Source organism: Meriones unguiculatus, chromosome 18, assembly GCF_030254825.1.
Source record: "Meriones unguiculatus strain TT.TT164.6M chromosome 18, Bangor_MerUng_6.1, whole genome shotgun sequence".
NCBI lineage: Eukaryota > Metazoa > Chordata > Mammalia > Rodentia > Muridae > Meriones > Meriones unguiculatus.
In genome coordinates, this window is record NC_083365.1 from 39,675,491 (window position 1) to 39,693,316 (window position 17,826).

General features: G+C 47.3%; 1 protein-coding gene across 8 annotated transcripts in view; it reads left to right on the top strand.

Annotated features, from left to right (window-relative positions):
• The window catches only part of Prr5l (proline rich 5 like), a 168,043-nt gene that overhangs the window by 105,605 nt on the left and 44,612 nt on the right, over positions 1-17,826 (top strand). For all 8 annotated transcript variants that reach the window (XM_060372213.1, XM_060372212.1, XM_060372216.1 and 5 more), the window contains 2 exons: positions 10,910-11,189; positions 12,393-12,473. In XM_060372213.1, coding sequence (XP_060228196.1) covers positions 11,026-11,189; positions 12,393-12,473 — 245 coding nt within the window. In that variant the 5' untranslated portion in view covers positions 10,910-11,025. The remainder of the gene's footprint in view (positions 1-10,909; positions 11,190-12,392; positions 12,474-17,826) is intronic.

Genomic DNA, 17,826 nt, shown 5'->3' on the forward strand with positions numbered 1-17,826 from the left:
CTAGTGGGAGGACTCTTTTCAAACCTTTAGTGAACTGAAAAAGTCAGTAGACCATGGGAAGAGAAGTGACCTGCCCTGGTCTGAGAATGCCAGGGATCATAGCTATGGAGGGATAAAACAAAAACCTCTGTTTGCTCTCTAAAGGGTTCAGCCGGCTGGGTGAGTTGGAATTAGTAGTCAGCAGTTAGAAAGTTTCTTTAAAAAAAAAATAAATCACATCACATTTAAGAATATGTGAGGTCTGGGAAGATGGCTCAGGACAAACATGAGGACCTGAGTTCAAATCCTCAGCAGCTACATAAAAAGCTGGGCACAGTTGTCAGTGTCTTTAATTCCAGCATTGTAGGAAAGAGATGGGCAGATCCCAGGCGTTTGATAGCCAGCCTTGCCAGAATGGCAAGCTTCTAGCTCAGCGAGAGATTCTGTCTTAAAGGAATGAGGTGGAGAGGGATAAAGGAAGACTCTGCCGTTATTTCTTCCTCTGCCCTCTTCATGCACGTGTGGACTGTTCATCCATACAACTATGCCAGTACAGCAGACATACATGCACATCAATTCTGGGTCTTCCCTTGGGAAAGGTCAGGTAAAATTGGACTAAATTCCAGTGTCAAAAGCTGATGGTGTTGCGCAGTGATTGTGCCATTGACCTGGGTAGGGGCTATTTAGAAACACAAGTTGGTTGCTCCTTACTCACTGCCGCAGCCAGAGCTGGCCTGTTTAGTCAGTTTGTGATGCATGTTGGTGGGGAAGGGGGGGGGGAAGAGGATTATGGGGCTGGAAAAATTGCTTCATCTTTCATTTTCTCTTCCATCAGCATTTACCCCTAGCTCCTTGCTTCCTACCTACAGCAGCCCTGGTGTAGAATGCCTGCTGAATAAAATTGAGTGAACAAGCATATGAACGAATAGTCCTGAGTTGAGATCAAAAGCCATGTTCTGGTCCTGACCACCTTCTAAACAACTGTCTTTGAACAAATCACCTACCCTTTTCTCCTTTTTTTCTTTTTTCTTTCTTTCTTTTTTTTTTTTTTCGGGGCTGTAGGAGCCGCTCTTGAGGTCTTTGTTTATTTGAATAAGTAATCCAGGCTCACATTGCAAATTCAGGAAGTACAGAAGAGCGTGCAGAAAAGAGACAGACGTCCCTGGTTTGCCTGCCACTTGACCAAGGCCCTAGGGGGAGCCAGCATAATCTGTGTCTGGTCCAGGGTTCTAGAGTCAACTCATGCTCTGTTGCAAAATACACAAGTGACCTCCCAGCTGTTTAAGGCGATGGCAGAATGATATACTCACAGCTCTTCATCAGCCTTCTTTCTTTCCAAGCCTCCCTGGACAGCATCCACCACTGTTTAGTATACCCGGTAGGTGGGGGGCACCACAGGGCCCCTGAGAACAGGGACCTTTACAAAAGTATCGATTTTGTATGTGCTCACAAGGCTGATTGGGATAAGACCACACAGGTGGTGGTGAGGAGGAGGAAGAAGAGGAGGAGGAGGCTGTTCTTTGGTGGTGATGAGAACTAAATAATGGATGAAGGGGCAATAGGGCTTGCCTGACTAGAGGATGGATTGTAGGTTTGAGCCTGAAGAACAGGATGGGAGATATTTTACGCAGAGGGCACAGCATGTGGGAAGGCACTAGGTCGGAAATAGATGATGGTGGTGGAAGTAAAACGGGCCAGTGAGTTGACAGGCAGTGACGAGGTGAGAGTGTTAACAGGTTGGCGTAGAATTTAGCCTCAGAACTGCGGAGAGTCTTTGAAGGTGTTGATGAGACCCAGTGACAGGAATGACAGGAGTGCTCTGGGTTCTTTGTTGTTGTATTTTTGTCCCATCACACTGTCTTTGTCACTTTGTACCCCCACATTCTTCTCTTTTGGCCCTTGTGACTACAAGAGCCAGTGCAGGGGCTTTCATGGGCTTTGGGGTGCTACCCAGTGTGAAATATGTGATACCTTTTTATCTTTGTATCTCGAGACAGGGTTTCTCCCTGTAGCCTTCCCTGTCCTGGACTCCCTTTGTAGACCAGGCTGGCCTGGAACTCACAGATATCCCCCTGACTCTGTCTCCCTGAGTGCTGGGATTGCAGGCATGTGTCACCACTTTTGGCTGTGTGACACATTTTGATTTGAGCAAATGTGAGCATAGTTGGCTGTGATAAAGACCATGACCAAAGGCAATTTAGGAAGGAATGTGTATATTTCAAGTCATAGCTTATAGTCCATCATGAAGGGAAGTCAGGGCAGGAACCTGGGAGGCAGGAACTGAAGGACACCAGAGAATGGCTGCTCCCTTAGGCCTTACTCCTGTGTATTGCTGTTTGTCTGCTTATATACATCAGGACCATCTACCCAGGGAGGAGTGGGGGTGGGGGCAGAGGAGGCGTTGGCCATGCTCACAGTGGGATGGTCCCTCCCAGTCTATCATCAATCAGGAAAATGCCCTACAGATTTGCCTACACGCCCGGTGGGATGGAGGCAATTCCTCAATTGACATTCCGTCTTCCCAGGCGACTCAAGCTTTGTGTCAAATCAGCAAAAAACTAACCGGCACAGCAAGTATTGTCCACTGGTCACTACTCCTCAGTCTGTTTTTGAGAGGAGGGCGTATGCATGGCAAGTGCCCATGACTGCCGCCCTCCCTTCCTGCTGCAGTAAGAGGATAGGTCAGCTGGGTTACAATGACTGTGAGTGTGGGGCTGAGTCCTGGCTGAGTCCCTGCATTGCCTGGAGACACTGGCTCCTGTGTTGAGGATGCAAGGCGGGAGCTGCTGAGCTCCGGGGGACCATGTGAAATGGTCTTTTTCTGTCTGCCTGGGAACTGGATTCTCCTCTTGTTCTGGGAGGTTACATCAGACTGGGTGGCTCTGTCTTTTGAGTTTGTTATTTACACTCAGAGTGGCTTTTTCCTGGAAGCCTCCAGTCATCACCAGCTACGCACTTCTTTATTTTAAGCTGTTGTGTCATGATTCTACTTCCTTTTTTTCAGAGACCGAGCTGGGGCTTTAATGGATCTCGTTTGCACGTTCATCTTCTTTTGCCCTTTTTTGATGGGCACAGTCTATATACCATCCCTACCACCTGGCCCTGAGCCCAGGCCCTAACCTCAGCTTTGGCATCATGCTTTATACCTACATCCCTAGACCCCATCCCATTCTTGTCTCCAACTCTCCACCCCCATTTCTAACTAAGCCTTGTCCTCATCCTCATCCCTATATCTATTCCCATCCCTACCCTTGCCCTCATGCTTCATCTTCATCCTTGTGCCCCATCCCCATCCTCACCTCTGTCTTTGTGCCCCTCCCCATCTCTGTGCCTAGTCCCTGCCTCTGTGTGCCATCCATAGCCCGTTTTCTTGCCAGCTATGGGGAGAAAGTGGGACAAGAAATTGTTTGCCGAGAACCCTATCATTGGCCTTTGGTGAAGAGCTTGGCAAAGAAACTGTGTGGGATACCTCAAGAGCTAGACCAGTGATGCTTCCCAGGGCTTCTGTGACCCTTACAGTGCTTTGTGGACCCCGCATCCCAACTGGACTGAACTGAACCATTCAACACCTAAACCTACCCATTTAAAGCTTCGTCAGTTAAATGACAGTTTAGGTGGCTTGGTCCTTCAGAAGAGAAATGCAGGGACACTAGACCTGAATTCTCTGTGATAGTGAACACGGTGTAGACTGAAGTGTGTCCCTTTGTGAGTCCCCACATTGAGGCTGTAACTCCAGTACCTCCGAATGTGTGTAAAGAGGGTGACTAAGTTAAAACAAAGCTGTTTGAGCAGACTTCAACCCAATCTATTAGTATCCTCATAAAGGAAGCCATTTAGGCACACGGAGACCCAGCATGTGAGAACATAGAGGGGATACCCAGTGAGAGGGCATCCATCTGCAAGCCAGAGCAAGAGGCCTCAGGAGAGATCAACCCCACTGATGGATGGGGCTTGGATTTCCAACTTACAGATTCTTTCCATAAGGAAGTCCATAGTGTCGTGTAAGCCTACTGGGCTGTGGTGTTCTGTTCAATCAGATTGAGCAGATTATAATGCAGTGGGGGTAGTAATGGTGGTAATACAAACAAACAATGACCATCATTTACCAAACACTTCCTGTACGTCTTTCTTTTCACCGCACCTAGTCATTATACCTGTCCTAAGCCATCTGCCTAGGGTCTTACTGGAAATGATAATACCAACCTGTCTGGGTTTCTTAACCTGAGTTCCTCTCCAGCTGGACCATTTCCTGTACAGTTACAGGAACCATGCCCTGCACCTCCTAGCCAGTCTCTCTGTTCTTCACAACTTTTTACCCTATTCCCTCTTCTTGATATTGACACTGCAGCTTAGATAGTCGAAGGATGTGCATGCAATAAATATTAGGTTCCAGTGGCTGCTGTAATAAGTTATCACAACCTTTGTGGTTTAAAACTTTATTTACCCACAGTTCTGTGAAGCCAGGGTTCAGAATCAATTTGTATTCGGGGCCATTTTTTTTTTCTCCTGAAAGCTCTGGGAGACTACTGGGTTCTTTCCTTCTCCTGATTTGGAGAGGCTCCTGACACTCCTTGGCTTGTGGCTGCATCACTGCAGTCTTTGTCTCTGTGCCCCATCTTCTGCTGTGCTGTCCTCTCTGCTCTTTCTTTGTCTTCATCCTACTGTTGACGTTGCATGGGTTATATGTAGATCCCACCAATCCAGGATAATCACTTGCTCTTAAGATTTTAACTTCATCATAGCTTCTGTTGTATAAGGTTATGCTTATGATTTCCAGGGATTAAGATGGAAAAATAAACCTGTCATGGTGGCACATGCCTGTAACCCTAGAACTTGAGAGGTGGATCATAAGTTCAAGGTCATCCTCAGTTGCATAGTGCATACAAAACTAACCTGGGCAATGTAAGAGTTTGTCTAGGTGGTATCCTCAGGTGATTCTTTCTGCCTACTTCTGAATAACAGAAGGAACCACCATGACAGCTCTTGTGAGCCATAACCTAGAGTGACATAGCCTTGTGGTGGCTTATCCTCTGGAGCCAGAGACATCTTCCCTTGACCCTTTCCTGTGTGCTATTTCTAGACTACTGCATGGGTGGATGTTAGGGCCACAGAGTGAAGCTGGAAAGGAACCATCAGACCCAGACATCAGAAGCATGTCAGGGCCCCGAGACCTATAAATGGACTCCTTTGCAGTCCCCAAATCCTCGGAACTTTCTAAATGTCCCTTCCATAGGGAAGTGGCTAGATTAAATGTGAGAGCCCCTAAGTGGTTGGTTCAGTTGCCATTTCCAGTAGTAAAGCTAACCAACACAAAGTGATATGAGATGACTGTAGTGTAGTAGGAGGAAGACTTACCTGCCCTTATTAAAACACTCTGGCTATTAAAAGTGAAGTAAGGGCTGGAGAGTTGACTCAGTCAGTAAAGTTTTTGCCACACAATCATAAAGACTTGTATTTTTGTGTGCTGGTGTGTGCTTGTTCATTCCATTGTTGGGAAGCTAAAGACAGGGAGGCCCTTGGGGCTCATTGGCCAGTCAGTCTAGCTGAGTGAACCAAGTCTGGCCAACGAAAGATCGGTCTCTTTAAATGAGGTAGAATGTAAGCTGCTGAGAGGCAGAAGCCATTGCACCCATGGCATGAATGTTATGGGAGTAACAAACTACTTTCTTATTGTATTTAAGGCATACCCTACAGAATCAAACACATGACTGATACTGTCAGTCTGGCCCAAACCCCATCACTTTGAAACTATTAGGCCCCAAGGATGAACCTCTACCAGTGTTTGCTGAACAGACATAGTATCCAGCTGCCTTCTAGAGACATATATCTTTGACCATAGATTAGTGACTCTAAGTCCTCATGAGAGAAGCATTTTTGTGCAGTGTGCGCATGGCTTTCTGAGGCAGAGTTGTATTCCTCAAGTTGATGGCAGTTCCCTGTCATAACTGAAATGTGTGCTTATGTGCATACACACTTTTCAAGTATCAATTATAGAGAGAACATTTTGAAATATTTAAGGGGAAAAAAAAAGACAAAGCTAATCATCTGTGCTGGTACACTATGGAGCCAGGCTAAAGGTAGAACCTTTGTCTACCAACTATGGATTCCCTAAAGCCCTCCAGTCCTGGCTCAATTTATGTTAAGTGTGAGTCACTCTGCTTCACTCTCCTTTAAAGGTACAATTGTCTGTTTCCTATGATTGGGTGTAATATGTTTATTTGTATGTATATATGTTTACTTGCTCATAGTAAAGTGTCCCCTGTACCCCAGGCTGGCCTTGAACTCTTTATGTACTTCTGATCCTCCTGTCTCCACCTTTGGACTGCTTAGATCACAGACAGGGACCATTACACTGGTTTATGCAGTGCTAGTCTGACTGAGCTGCATCCCCAGCCCAGGGCTGGGTGAGGTTTAGAAGCAGGGGATGTATGAACTAGGTGAAGCCTAGTACCTAAAGCTGTGAGTCACCAACAGCCTGAAGAGACCACCAAGTCCATTTCTATGATAGTATCAGGGTGCTGTCTGGAGGCAGTGTGTTTCAGATGCTGAGGGAAGCTGTTTTCCCAGTGCCATGGGGCTGGACAATTTAGAAACAATGCTGAGCAACGTTATTTTACTGATTCGGTCAATACCGTGTCACACCTGCCTCTTGTCTGGTACTGTTAAAAGTGAAGGACATAGCATGTCAGAGCCCGCAAACCTGATGCCTACAGGAATTTTTATTTTTATTTTTTTATTTTTTTGCTTTTTTATCCTTCTTCCCAATTCCCTTCACCGTGCTAAACCATTAGATTACATTCTTAAAGCCAGCCACCAAAATTTATTCTCTTACTTGAGCACTTCCTCCTCCTGAGGCTGACTACCAAGGTGCAAGTATCAAAATGATGAAATGCAGCAATCAAAGGCCCCCTTTTGGCTACCGTAAACATGCCCAATCAAAACAAACCAGCTCACCCTAACACAGGGTTTCCCCCTTTCCCTTTATTAACCACCATTTGCCTACAGCCACATCTGCCTCCTCTCCATCTGGAGGCAGTCCTGTGTCTCTCCGGGGCAAATAAGTCCTTCTTTATGCAGAGAATTTGGTCTTGGTATGTCCTGGGCCATCCTTTTCAGTGTCTGTTATACAAACATTTACTCATTAAAACTTCTGATATCCCGAGGATTGACTGTTGGCGTGCCCCTTTCTTGGAGAAAAAAAAAAATCAATCTTCAGAGGTCAGGTACCCTGTCCAAGGTCACATGGGGGTTAAGGGTGGCTGTCTCACTGACTGGCAGAGCCTGCATTTCCTCGTGGTGTTCTTTCTCTTCCTCTGTTCCTCTGTCCCAATCATATGTGGATGGATGTAGAGATGATTTTGGTAGTTTACTTATCTCAGGGCCGTGAAATTTAGATTTTGATAGGAAGGCTGGTGACTGACATTTCAAACTCAGTAGCTGTGATCGTGGGGTCCTGTCTGAGTTTAGTAGTGTGGAAAGTGGAGATGGGCTGGGAAGGCAGGCCGACCTTGACACCTGTCAGTGACTCGCCTTTAGCTAGCTCTGTGTGTCCTCAGGTTGGTTTCTTCTCTAACTTAAGGTGGCATTCTGTGAGGCCTGGATAAGTCACTTTGGTGACGGTGCCCAGCATCCTCTGGGAGCAGCTTACCTATGCTTCATTCGTGTTTCACTCCACCTGTCTTGTGAGCTTGTGTGAGCTTGTGTGTTTGGTGGTTAAGTGAATGTCCCGCCTGCCTTCAGGGTCTTCCTACAGTGGCCTCCCTGGAGCTGTAGAACTTCTCAGGAGTCTGACTCTGGGAAATGGAAGTTCTAGGTAGTGTTGGCTGGCTTGGTCCTGTGTTGGAGACTTTGGATAAATCTCTTGGCTCATTTGCTCGACCTTTGTTGCTTCTAAATGGCTCCACTCCCAGGCCCCATCTGTCTTGTCATTTCTGACTTGCTATAGCTGGGTCAGGACAAGCCTGTGCCTGAAGGGCCAGCATCTTAGCAGGTGTATGCAGGGTAGGCCGATCATCCTTTCTTTGGGCCCTCGTTAGCACGTCCCATAGCATCCTCCCACTGTCTCCATGGGGCTGCTTGTCTCTGTGATGAGCAGGGATGGTGTGAACCCCACACTGTCTTTATCCTGTCATCATTTGAGGAGGGCAGAACCTGGGAGCTAAAAAACAAGTCAGAAGGAGCTCCTTGCTGTATGTGACCCATGACTCAGGCTGTGAGCACTGTGGTCATTGTCCTTTGTGCTGAAAATTACCCTTGTTTATAGGAGATCAGGCCATGCTGCTGGAGCTGTCCCATGCTGCTGGAGCCGTCCCGTGTGATGAGGGCTGCCTTAGAGCTGTCCCATGTGACCAGGGCTGCCTCAGGGGCAGTGAGGCATACTCAGATAGCTTGAGGTGGGAGGCCTGGTTGCTGTGGCTGAGACATGGAGGGGCAGGAGCCACCTTAGCGCCTCTGGAATCTCAGCCTCTAGGAGAAGTTAGGCATGTGTGTAACCCCTCACAATGTGTCTTCTTCAGTATTCTGCTTCCCTGAGCTAGTGCCCCGTAGTGGGCGGCAGCTTCATTGCCTCCAGCTTAAGGTCCCCACAAAGTGAGTTAATAATATCCGGTAATTACACAGTGAGTACACTTCACAGGCCTTTCAAAGCTGGGCCCAGGGATGCCTCCTGTCTATATAGAAAGCACTTTACTGACAAGTGAAACCTCCAGCAAACCACTGTACAGTATCCTGAAGGATCCATGGTTTTATTTTGCCTTCCTCTCATCACTGGTGTGCAGAGATCTTTCGAGATTCCGTGGCATTTGGGAACCTTTTGAAACTCTCTCTGGAACGTGACAGGCTACTGCAACATTTCTTGGTCAATCCTGATAGCTGTTGATTTGCTCAGTACACAGGGTTCCCCAGCAAAGACAGTTCAAGAAAATGGCACAGGAATCTGCCTCCCTTAAGGAAAGCAGTTAACAAAGTTACAGAATGGGACAAGCCGTCCTTCTTTTGACACTTGGTCTTATGAATCCAGTGTAAATAGGCCCGTTGCCACACCCATCGTCAACATGCAGTCACCAGTACCTTCCTGTCAAGGTGCATTGTCATTGCTGTGGTCCTGTCCACCAGATGCTGCAGCCAAGGCTGTAGGACTTTCCTTGCCAACCCGCAGGCTGTCACTTAGGGCTGACATCTGCCTTTTCTTTCTTCACTGGTCTCGGGGTCCTATCTGAGTTAACTTGGCCAGACCGGGGCGGGGGGGGGGATACGGGGGGGGGGGGGATAGGACGACAGCAACAACAGCCACCAAAGAAAACAAAACAAACCATTCTCTGAGAGAAACCTACCAAACCCATTAAGGGGAAGTGCCCTTGGCTGTTCCCTGCAGTACTTCAGTCTGCTGAGGTGATTGCAGTGATGGATCCAAAGGTGCTGAGAGGAGAGCATGGAAAGGGAGCAAGCTATCCCTGGCTCCCAGGAGTTCTGCTGAGCATGTTGGCTGATCTCATTTGGTCCTTCCCCAGTCCTGTGAGGTTGGTACATAGCAGCTGAGACCCTTATACTGCCTATGTTTGATGGTCATACAACTTGGGAGGGGCTGAGTTGATTCTTGAACCCCAGAACCAAAGCTCATTGCAGCGCCATCGCCGTCCACAGAAGCTGTCTTTACAGCTTGTTATTCGCCACAAGGAATGAAATCTTGGTATGTGTTTGGGACTGGACGCTGAACCCAAAGAGCTTCAGGCATGCTAAGCGAGTGCTCTGCTACTAAGTTATACCCCCAGCTCTCCTCTCTTTTTACTTAAAACAAGCATTTATTTGCTGATTGTGTGTGTGTGTGTGTGTGTGTGTGTGTGTACTCGAACTTGTGGAAGTCAGAGGCAACTTTTGGAAGTTGGTTCTCCCTTTTATTATGTGGGTCCTAGGGACTGAACTCTGAGCTGTCATGCACCTAAGGTAGGCACCTTTACCTTTTGAGCCATCTTGCTGACACTTATTATAATTTTGTACATTTTATTTTGAGTTGGGGGGATCTAATTAAGTTTTCCAGGTTGACCTTGAACTCACAGTGATATGTATCCTAGAAGTGTCTCTGATTTCAGATTCTCCTGCTTCAGCCTTCTGAGGAGATAAGATTATAAGCCTGTACCTAGCCCTGCTCAGGAACAAGATTATTGGACCCAACCTTCCAGAATTGTTTAGATTTAGAAACACACAGAGCAAAAGGAAGATTGTTTTGGTAAAAGACAGAAAGACTTAGCTCAGAAGCCTGAGAGAGGGAATAAGCGAGACTTGAAGCCTGAGGCAGGTCATGATGGGACAGATAAATAGGACACATGTGACAGTCCCATGGCCATCATTTTATCATCTCCCAGTACCTCAGGGCCTGGAGCATGTAGGTATTTACTGAATGAACAGGTACTAGAAAGTCAGTCATCTTTACCATAGTATGAGGCTCTGACAGGCAGGGCCCGGGCCTTAGACAATTTGAGTGTTTAACTTGTTACAACGGTTATACCCACATCAAACAGTAAATATGCCCTGATAGGCTGAATAAACACACAGCAGGTAGGAAAGGGATGGAGAGACACTCCTGGAAGAGGGAGCCTTTTGACTTGGCTAGTGGGACAGAGGGGGGAAGGTCTTCATTGCCAAGGAAAAGGAACTTCATGTTTGTCTTGAGGCATTCACAAAGGCTGTCTTTCTGTTTGGTGTGTAGCACTCAGTCATAGAGTGCTAGCCTACCATGTGCTGAGCCCTGGGTACCATGCTGAACACACACACACACACACACACAGAGTGGCTGGGAGCCTCAGCTGCAATAGAGGCTCTTGTTGTGTCTCTCTCATCATTGATTTTAGGATCATTTAGCTAGAGTCTAGCCAGCGTCCTTCAGTTAGATGTTTTCAGCCGGGTTCTAAATAAAGACTGCCTCTCATTCCAGGTGTTGGCCGACAGCGGGATTTTAAGATAGCCCAGTAGCAGCGTTGGGAGAAGCCTTTTCTGCGGTGGCCAGAAACTTCTGGTCCTCAAGACGCAGCTGAATCCTCACCTGGACTTATGACCCGCGGTCTTCCTCCCCTCCTGCCCATTGAGTTCCACAAAATGGGCTCCTTCCGCCGGCCTAGACCACGATTTATGAGCTCCCCCGTGCTCAGTGAGCTGCCTCGCTTCCAGGCTGCCCGGCAGGCTCTGCAGCTAAGTTCCAACTCTGCCTGGAACAGGTACGGGCTTGTGGGGCTCATACCACCAGGGAGGGCTCAGATATTCTGGGGGTGGGCAGAGCATCTGCTGCCTCCGAGAGCTTTGCTCATGAAGACTGATGATGATGCCGGTGATGAATGAGGCAAGTCCCCCCATTTTCATACGGACAGAGCAGCTCATTGTGAGTTCTCCTGTCGGGGTCAGTTTTACCAGCCTGGGATCGCTGGGTTAGAATGTACAGTTAGTGTTCATGCGCCTTAATACCCAACACTGGGTGAGTATCCAAAAGTGGAGTCTTTCAAGCGACCTTACATTACCTCTTTCCCCTTCAAGAAGAAGTGTATCTGTGCAAAGCTCGGTCAGTGGTAGACACCACCGTTTTCTTTCCCCTGCGCAACTGGTGCTTGGGGTAGAAGATATAGCTTTGGAACGTGTCCCGCAGAGGTAAGGCACCAAGCCCGAGCAGATCAGCAAAATCAGTACGCCTTGTAAGTTAGTGGGCTGCTGGTTGTCAGATCTGTGTTGGACTCCGGGTAAAGGAAAGCATCACTGAACTTTTTGCGAGTGGCCGTTAGGCACACTCAGTTGGTGCAGCTCAGGAGGGCTCTCTGGAATGCTCTGGCATCCTAAGGCTCATTGTCCTTTGTAAAATTCCTCAGTACAGAAAAGATAATAATCAGCTCTTCTGCTGATGATTCCAGGTTTGGTCCACGAGAATGTGGAGTTGAGCCCTGACTGTGGCCCTTTTAGAGACTATGCCAGTATACTTCTCCCCCACAACCCCATCGTGAAATAAAGGGACAGGGAAGGTCCATGGAAAATTCTGTTATAAAGGCAAACAGTTATCACTTCTGTCTGAGAAGATGATGGCTTCCCAGTTGTAAGATCCCAGGCAGGGTTAGCTCCTGCTGGCAATGAATGCTTTTTAGATACTTCCAGGCCCCAGTGATGGCGTTTCTCAGAGAGCTGATCCATCGCCTACCTCCATATGCACAAGGGAAGGAAGGAGCCCTGGGCGACCTTCAAGAGACCGAAGCTTCCTCTGAATTCTTTCACCTCACACTCCTCAGTAATACTTCTGGGACAGTAGGAGAGAAGATGTGGCTGTGTGGATGCCCTAGGCTGCCCAGCTCTTCCATGACCTTCCGTTTGGGCTGTTTGAAAATATGGTCCCTGGAGACAGATCACCTAACCTGGGATACTTTCTCTTTCTCTCTCTGCAGCGTGCAGACGGCTGTGATCAACGTTTTCAAAGGGGGCGGCTTGCAGAGCAATGAGCTGTATGCACTGAATGAAAACATCAGGTACTTGGCTGGCCAAAACCAGTGCTGTTTTCCCATTATGGGGCTTAGGGTACTCCCCACCTCCCACATCCACAGCCGATCTTGGCCCTCTGCTCCTCTGCTTACTGTTGAATTGTTCTTGTGGCTGCTGTGTTCTGAGACCCATCTAGACTTCTCATTCTGATATGGTGCCTATCCTCATATGTATAAATGCATGAGGACGTACAGATTGGTAGGCAGGGGCTGGTACTAATTCTGTAAGCATTCCGCCTAACTATTAAGCACCATTTTAAGTAGTATGACTTAGTACTTGGAGGCAGATTACTTGACAGTTACTGATGTTAATAAATGACTGAGTAACAAATATCAGAGTACCTCCTTGATAGCTGTGTGCTGAAGCAGACATGTGCGAACGCTGGTCTCCTGATTTTTTGTTTGTTTTGTTGTGAGATAGGGTCCTAGGTAGCCCACACTGACCTTGTTCTGGTTATATAACCGAGGATGGCCTTGAATTTCTGATCCTCTTGTCTCTACCTCCAGAGTTCTGGGATTACAAGTATGTGCTACCATCTTTGGTTGATAAAATGCTGGGGATGGAACTCAGAGCCTCTTGCATAGTGGGCAACCATTTCATCATCTGAGCCACATCCCCACCTCACTCTCCTTCCTGGAATGTACAGTTAGATGGGAAGCTTATTAGTCAACCAATCACGGACTGTGTTATAACAAAGCTGATAGAATGAAGCGTGTTAACACAGCTAGGCCTTGCCTAGAGCACAGTGACGATGGAGGTGATGCTTATGCCAGGATCTGAGGCTCAACAAGGATTCATTGGGGGAAGGGGCTCCACAATGCGCAGGGAACTGAAAGAAGCCCAAGTACAGAGGATGCTGGAGGCAGCGTGGTAGGACAGTTGGATTTGAGTCTTTGTGAAATGAGAAAAGGAACAGGGCTCAGTCCCAGGCTTAGCTAGGGCTAGGAGGTTGAATTAGCCGGCCTTTTAATTCCTCTCTGGGTATGTTAAACACGGAACATCTAGGCTAAAGACCAGCCCTGCTGTGGGCAGAACAACAAACAAGGCCATTGTTCAAGCCTGGTTTACATTGAATTGAGTCTGTGTTAAGGTCAGCTGGGTGTTTCAGAGCTCTGTTTTCATTAAAACTTGTACAGCACATACACAAACAGCTGTGTTACATTTCTACCTATGCACTTGGATTTCAATTTCGTGTCACCATTACATAAATCTGGAAAGAGACAAGAGAGACTAAAACCTCATTTTACGGGGAAGGAAAATGAGGTCCCAAGAAGTTATGTGTCGGGCAAAGCTAGGTCGCCAGCCTCAGACTCGCAAGAAAGAGCCCAGCTCATTCCAAGCACTGAGTTCCTGCCTCTACCCCTAGGTTCCTCAGCCCCCAGTGAAAGTATAAATAAATAATCCAGTGTATCAGGAATGTGCTAATTGTTTCTCACTTCAGGAGACATATCCTGACATTGTACTTTGTGGGCAGCTAGGAAGGTGGGAGCGAACCCTGATGTCACCTGCCCTGTAGCCCAGGGGAGCAAGAAGCCACCAGGTGCCAAGGGGCCTTCTGAATAGGGAGGCTGGCTCTGAAGCATGGAGAAATGCTCCTAGAAGCTCTGCAGTTAAGATTATTATGTAAAATTTCCTGGTATTTTTGTTCCACTATGTAGCCCTGGCTTTCCTGGAACTCACTATGTATTCCAAGCTGGCCTCCATCCCACAGAGAACTCCCTGCCTCTGCTTCCTGAGTACTGGAATTAAAGGCATGAGCCGCCATGCCCAGGCTTTTTAAGTTTGTTTGTTTGTTTGTCCAGTAAACTTTTTTGTAATTGATGTATTTAACTTTTAAATGTTAGTTTAAAAAAAAAATGTAACTGTCTCCAAGCTTTGGTACAGACCAAACCAAAAAAAAAAAAAAAAAGATTCTGATTCCAAGTGTGGCACACAAGCCACACTAAGAAGGGCCATTGTGTGTATAGAACGATGTTTCTGTTATGGAAATGTGTTGTGTCCTAGACAGCTGGAGGCCAACTCCATCAGGTCTGTGTCTTCATCATGTAGTTTACATATGAGAAAACCATGAAGGAGAGAAAACGTACGACCTGCCCATGGTTGTGCAGTGCTGAAAGTGGATCCGCATCTGAATTCTGACCTGAGTACCTGCGTCGGAAAATCCACACTAGTCTGCTTGGGGTGCTGAAACAAGTACCACAGACAGAATGGCAGAAGCAGCAGAAATTATTATTATTATTTAATGTTCTGGGTCCCAGAAGCTCAATGTCAAAGTGCTGACCAGCTTAGTTTCTGGTGACGGCTAGCTTGCGGTCACCACATGGCTATGAGCTTACACGAAAGCCAGCTTTTAGAAGGACATCAGTCTGCTGTGAGGACTGTACCCTCAAAACTCATGTAGAGCTGAGCATCTCCTGAAGGCCGGTCACACCATCATGCTGAGGGTCAGGGCTTAGACATAGGAGTTGGGGCTGGTGCACAGCACACAGCCTAACCTAGCTTGGCACCGTGCTGTGGCGTCCTGGAGCAGTCTCTTCTGGGGAAGATGGTTGAACGGATGTTCTTGGCTTCTTTTTTCTGCTCTCTTCTCTTTCAGAAGGCCTCGATGAGCTCATCACTTACTGTGTCCTGGTGGTACTCTCCCTGCTACTCCCCTTGGTCCCCAAGAAACAGCACCCCTCCAGATGTTCTACACAGTTTATGGCTACCACTGAAGGCTCTCTGTCTTCAGCTTGGTGGAAACTACAGTAGTTGGGGTTGGGAAGAACAGTAAGTGTGGTTGGAGCCTAGAATAAGCTGTAGCTTTTAGAAAGCCAAGCTTGTCCTCTGTGTGCCTCTGGGGTTTCTTTCTTTTTGGCTTTTCTAACCTAGTGGCTGGAATGGAGACAGGATTCCCTAACACAGAGGCAGAGAGTACATCTAGGGATGTAAGTCATGTCACAGATAATGTGTCCTGGTGTCTTAGTTACTGTTCTATTGCTGTGATCAGACACCGTGATCTGGGCAACACTTATGAAGAAAAATGTTTAATTGGGTCCTTGCTTAACAATATCAGAGGGTTAGTCCATGATCATTGTAACAGGAAGCAGACAGATATGGTGCTGTAACAGTTTCTGAGAGCTTTACATCCTGATTCACAAGTAGCAGGTCAGGGAGACACTGGGCCTGGACTGGGGCTTTTGAAACCTCAATGCCCACCCCTAGTTACACACCTCCCATAGGCCACACCTCCTAATCCTTCCAAATAGTTCCACTACCTGGGGACCAAGCATTCAAACATATGGACCTATGGGGGTCATGCTCATTCCAAAGGCCACACCTGGACATCTCAAATTGCATAAAGCAAGCCGCCCAATGTAGTTCCACATCTGCAAGTATCTGTAGACACACACAGATGCCCAGTGACCCCAGCACTGAAGTGGATGTTCTGCTCTGCCTACATTCACAGAGACACAGGGCTTGGATTTTCTTTTTCTTCTCTTAAGTCCTGTTTGCAGAGTAGATGGATACTTTCAACAGGGTGGAGGGCACAAAGAGGGACAACGTAGGGCAGCAGAAATGTTGGAAAGGGGATATAGCAAGAGGGAAGGCTGAGTTGTCCCCAGGCTTATTTGTCAGTTAATCTTGTCAGTTCTGCTCTGTGGAGTATTTGTTTTAGGGTCAATAAAATGCTTTAATGTGAAAGCCTGTCACCACTGGATTCAGAGCCTGGGGAACCCGGGCTAGTTAATCCCTATGAGCTTGGGGAAGTTGCTTAATTTTCCTGTGTTTGTTTTTCCTTTCATAAAATGTGGGTGATAATAGCAACAAACCTCTTGGCAGTTGAGAGGACTGATATCTTGCTTAAGTGGCCTTAGCACAAAGTCTGATAGACAAAAAAATGTTCAGTGAATAGTAGGCTGTTCTGATGAGCACTTGGGAATAATTGGGGGTTAAATGAGCCCACAGGGCAGTGTGATCAGTTGTCTTGGGGGCAGAACCAGTGTGAAGATTTCCCCAGTGTTTGGATGAGGTGAGCTCACTTTGAACCTGAGAATTGGATGGGCCACTCAAAGAGCGTGCTTGGAACTGGAGTCTGGGTGAGGCTGAGTTCTTATAAGGACAGATAGCTATTTCTTCTTTCTGTGGAGACCAAGTCTAAGAGGAAATGACTCTCTCAGTTCTCCACTCTATTCAGCCAAGCAGTAATAAACCTTCTGATAATCACCCAAGTCTAGTGCTAAAACTTGATTCCTCTCCCCTGGGTCTCTGGTCCTAGCCAGGCTTGGCCCCTTCCACCTTCCCTTTCTTCCCCATCTCCTCCCCTGCCTTCTCCCTCCCCCTTGTGTGTGTGTGTCTGTGTCTGTGTCAGTGTGTACACTTGAGGAGTTGGCAGAGGTTGAAATCAAGTGTCTTCTTTGGATGCTTTCCATCTTATTAATTTTGTGATTTATTTCTGGTCTGCTGGGGCACCTGTGTGAATGTGCTTCACAGGTAGACATACACACGCGCGCGCGCACACACACACACACACACACACACACACACACACGCCTTAGGGTTTTCACCTTGTTTTTTGAGACACTGAACCTGGGGCACATCTGTCTGACTAAGCTGGGAGGCCCGTGAGATCTCGGAAACAGCCCCCATCCCAGTGCTGGCTTTATAGACCCCAGCCACCATGCTCACTTTTATGTGGATCTTGGATAAGAATGCAGGTCCTCACACTTGTGCAGTGGCTCTTTGCTGACAGCCTTCATGGCTCTCTGTCTAGCAGTGCAGTCAGGATGCACCTGGGAGACGTGGATGTGTGTAGCCCGGGTGCAGGCTGGCCGAAGGCAGGCGTTTGTGCAACTGGATCTTATAATGAAGTCAGTGCAAGTATCAGACCTTTCTTTTTAAGATGTGTTATTGAAAACACTGTCTTTGCAGATAGCCTTTGAAGTCTGTACAGGGAAGAACTTTGGTCCAAGTTTGGCCAAGTTCTAAAACATAATATTGAATTTAGAGACAAGTATTTCCAGACCTTAAGAGTAATCCCATCCAAACCAGAGTGGCCAGTTTTCCCTAAATGAAAGTCGAGGCACCTGTTTTGTGAATATGAAAACCATAAATCAGAATATTTTCTATTTGCAACTGCCTTAGGAAGCAGAGCATGATTCGATGTCCCCAAAGGCAAGGGGATGACCTTTCTGAATAGACTTATTCTGGCTAAATTGCCAGTCACCACTGTTCCCAGTGCTGGCTCAGCCTGCACACCTTCCTGTCTGAATTCTCCGGAGCTTAGATGTGGTGTTCAAATCTCCAGCCTAATCCCTGATTGGAAGTCTGAGTTTCAGGAATCTTCTAGAAGCAGGAGTG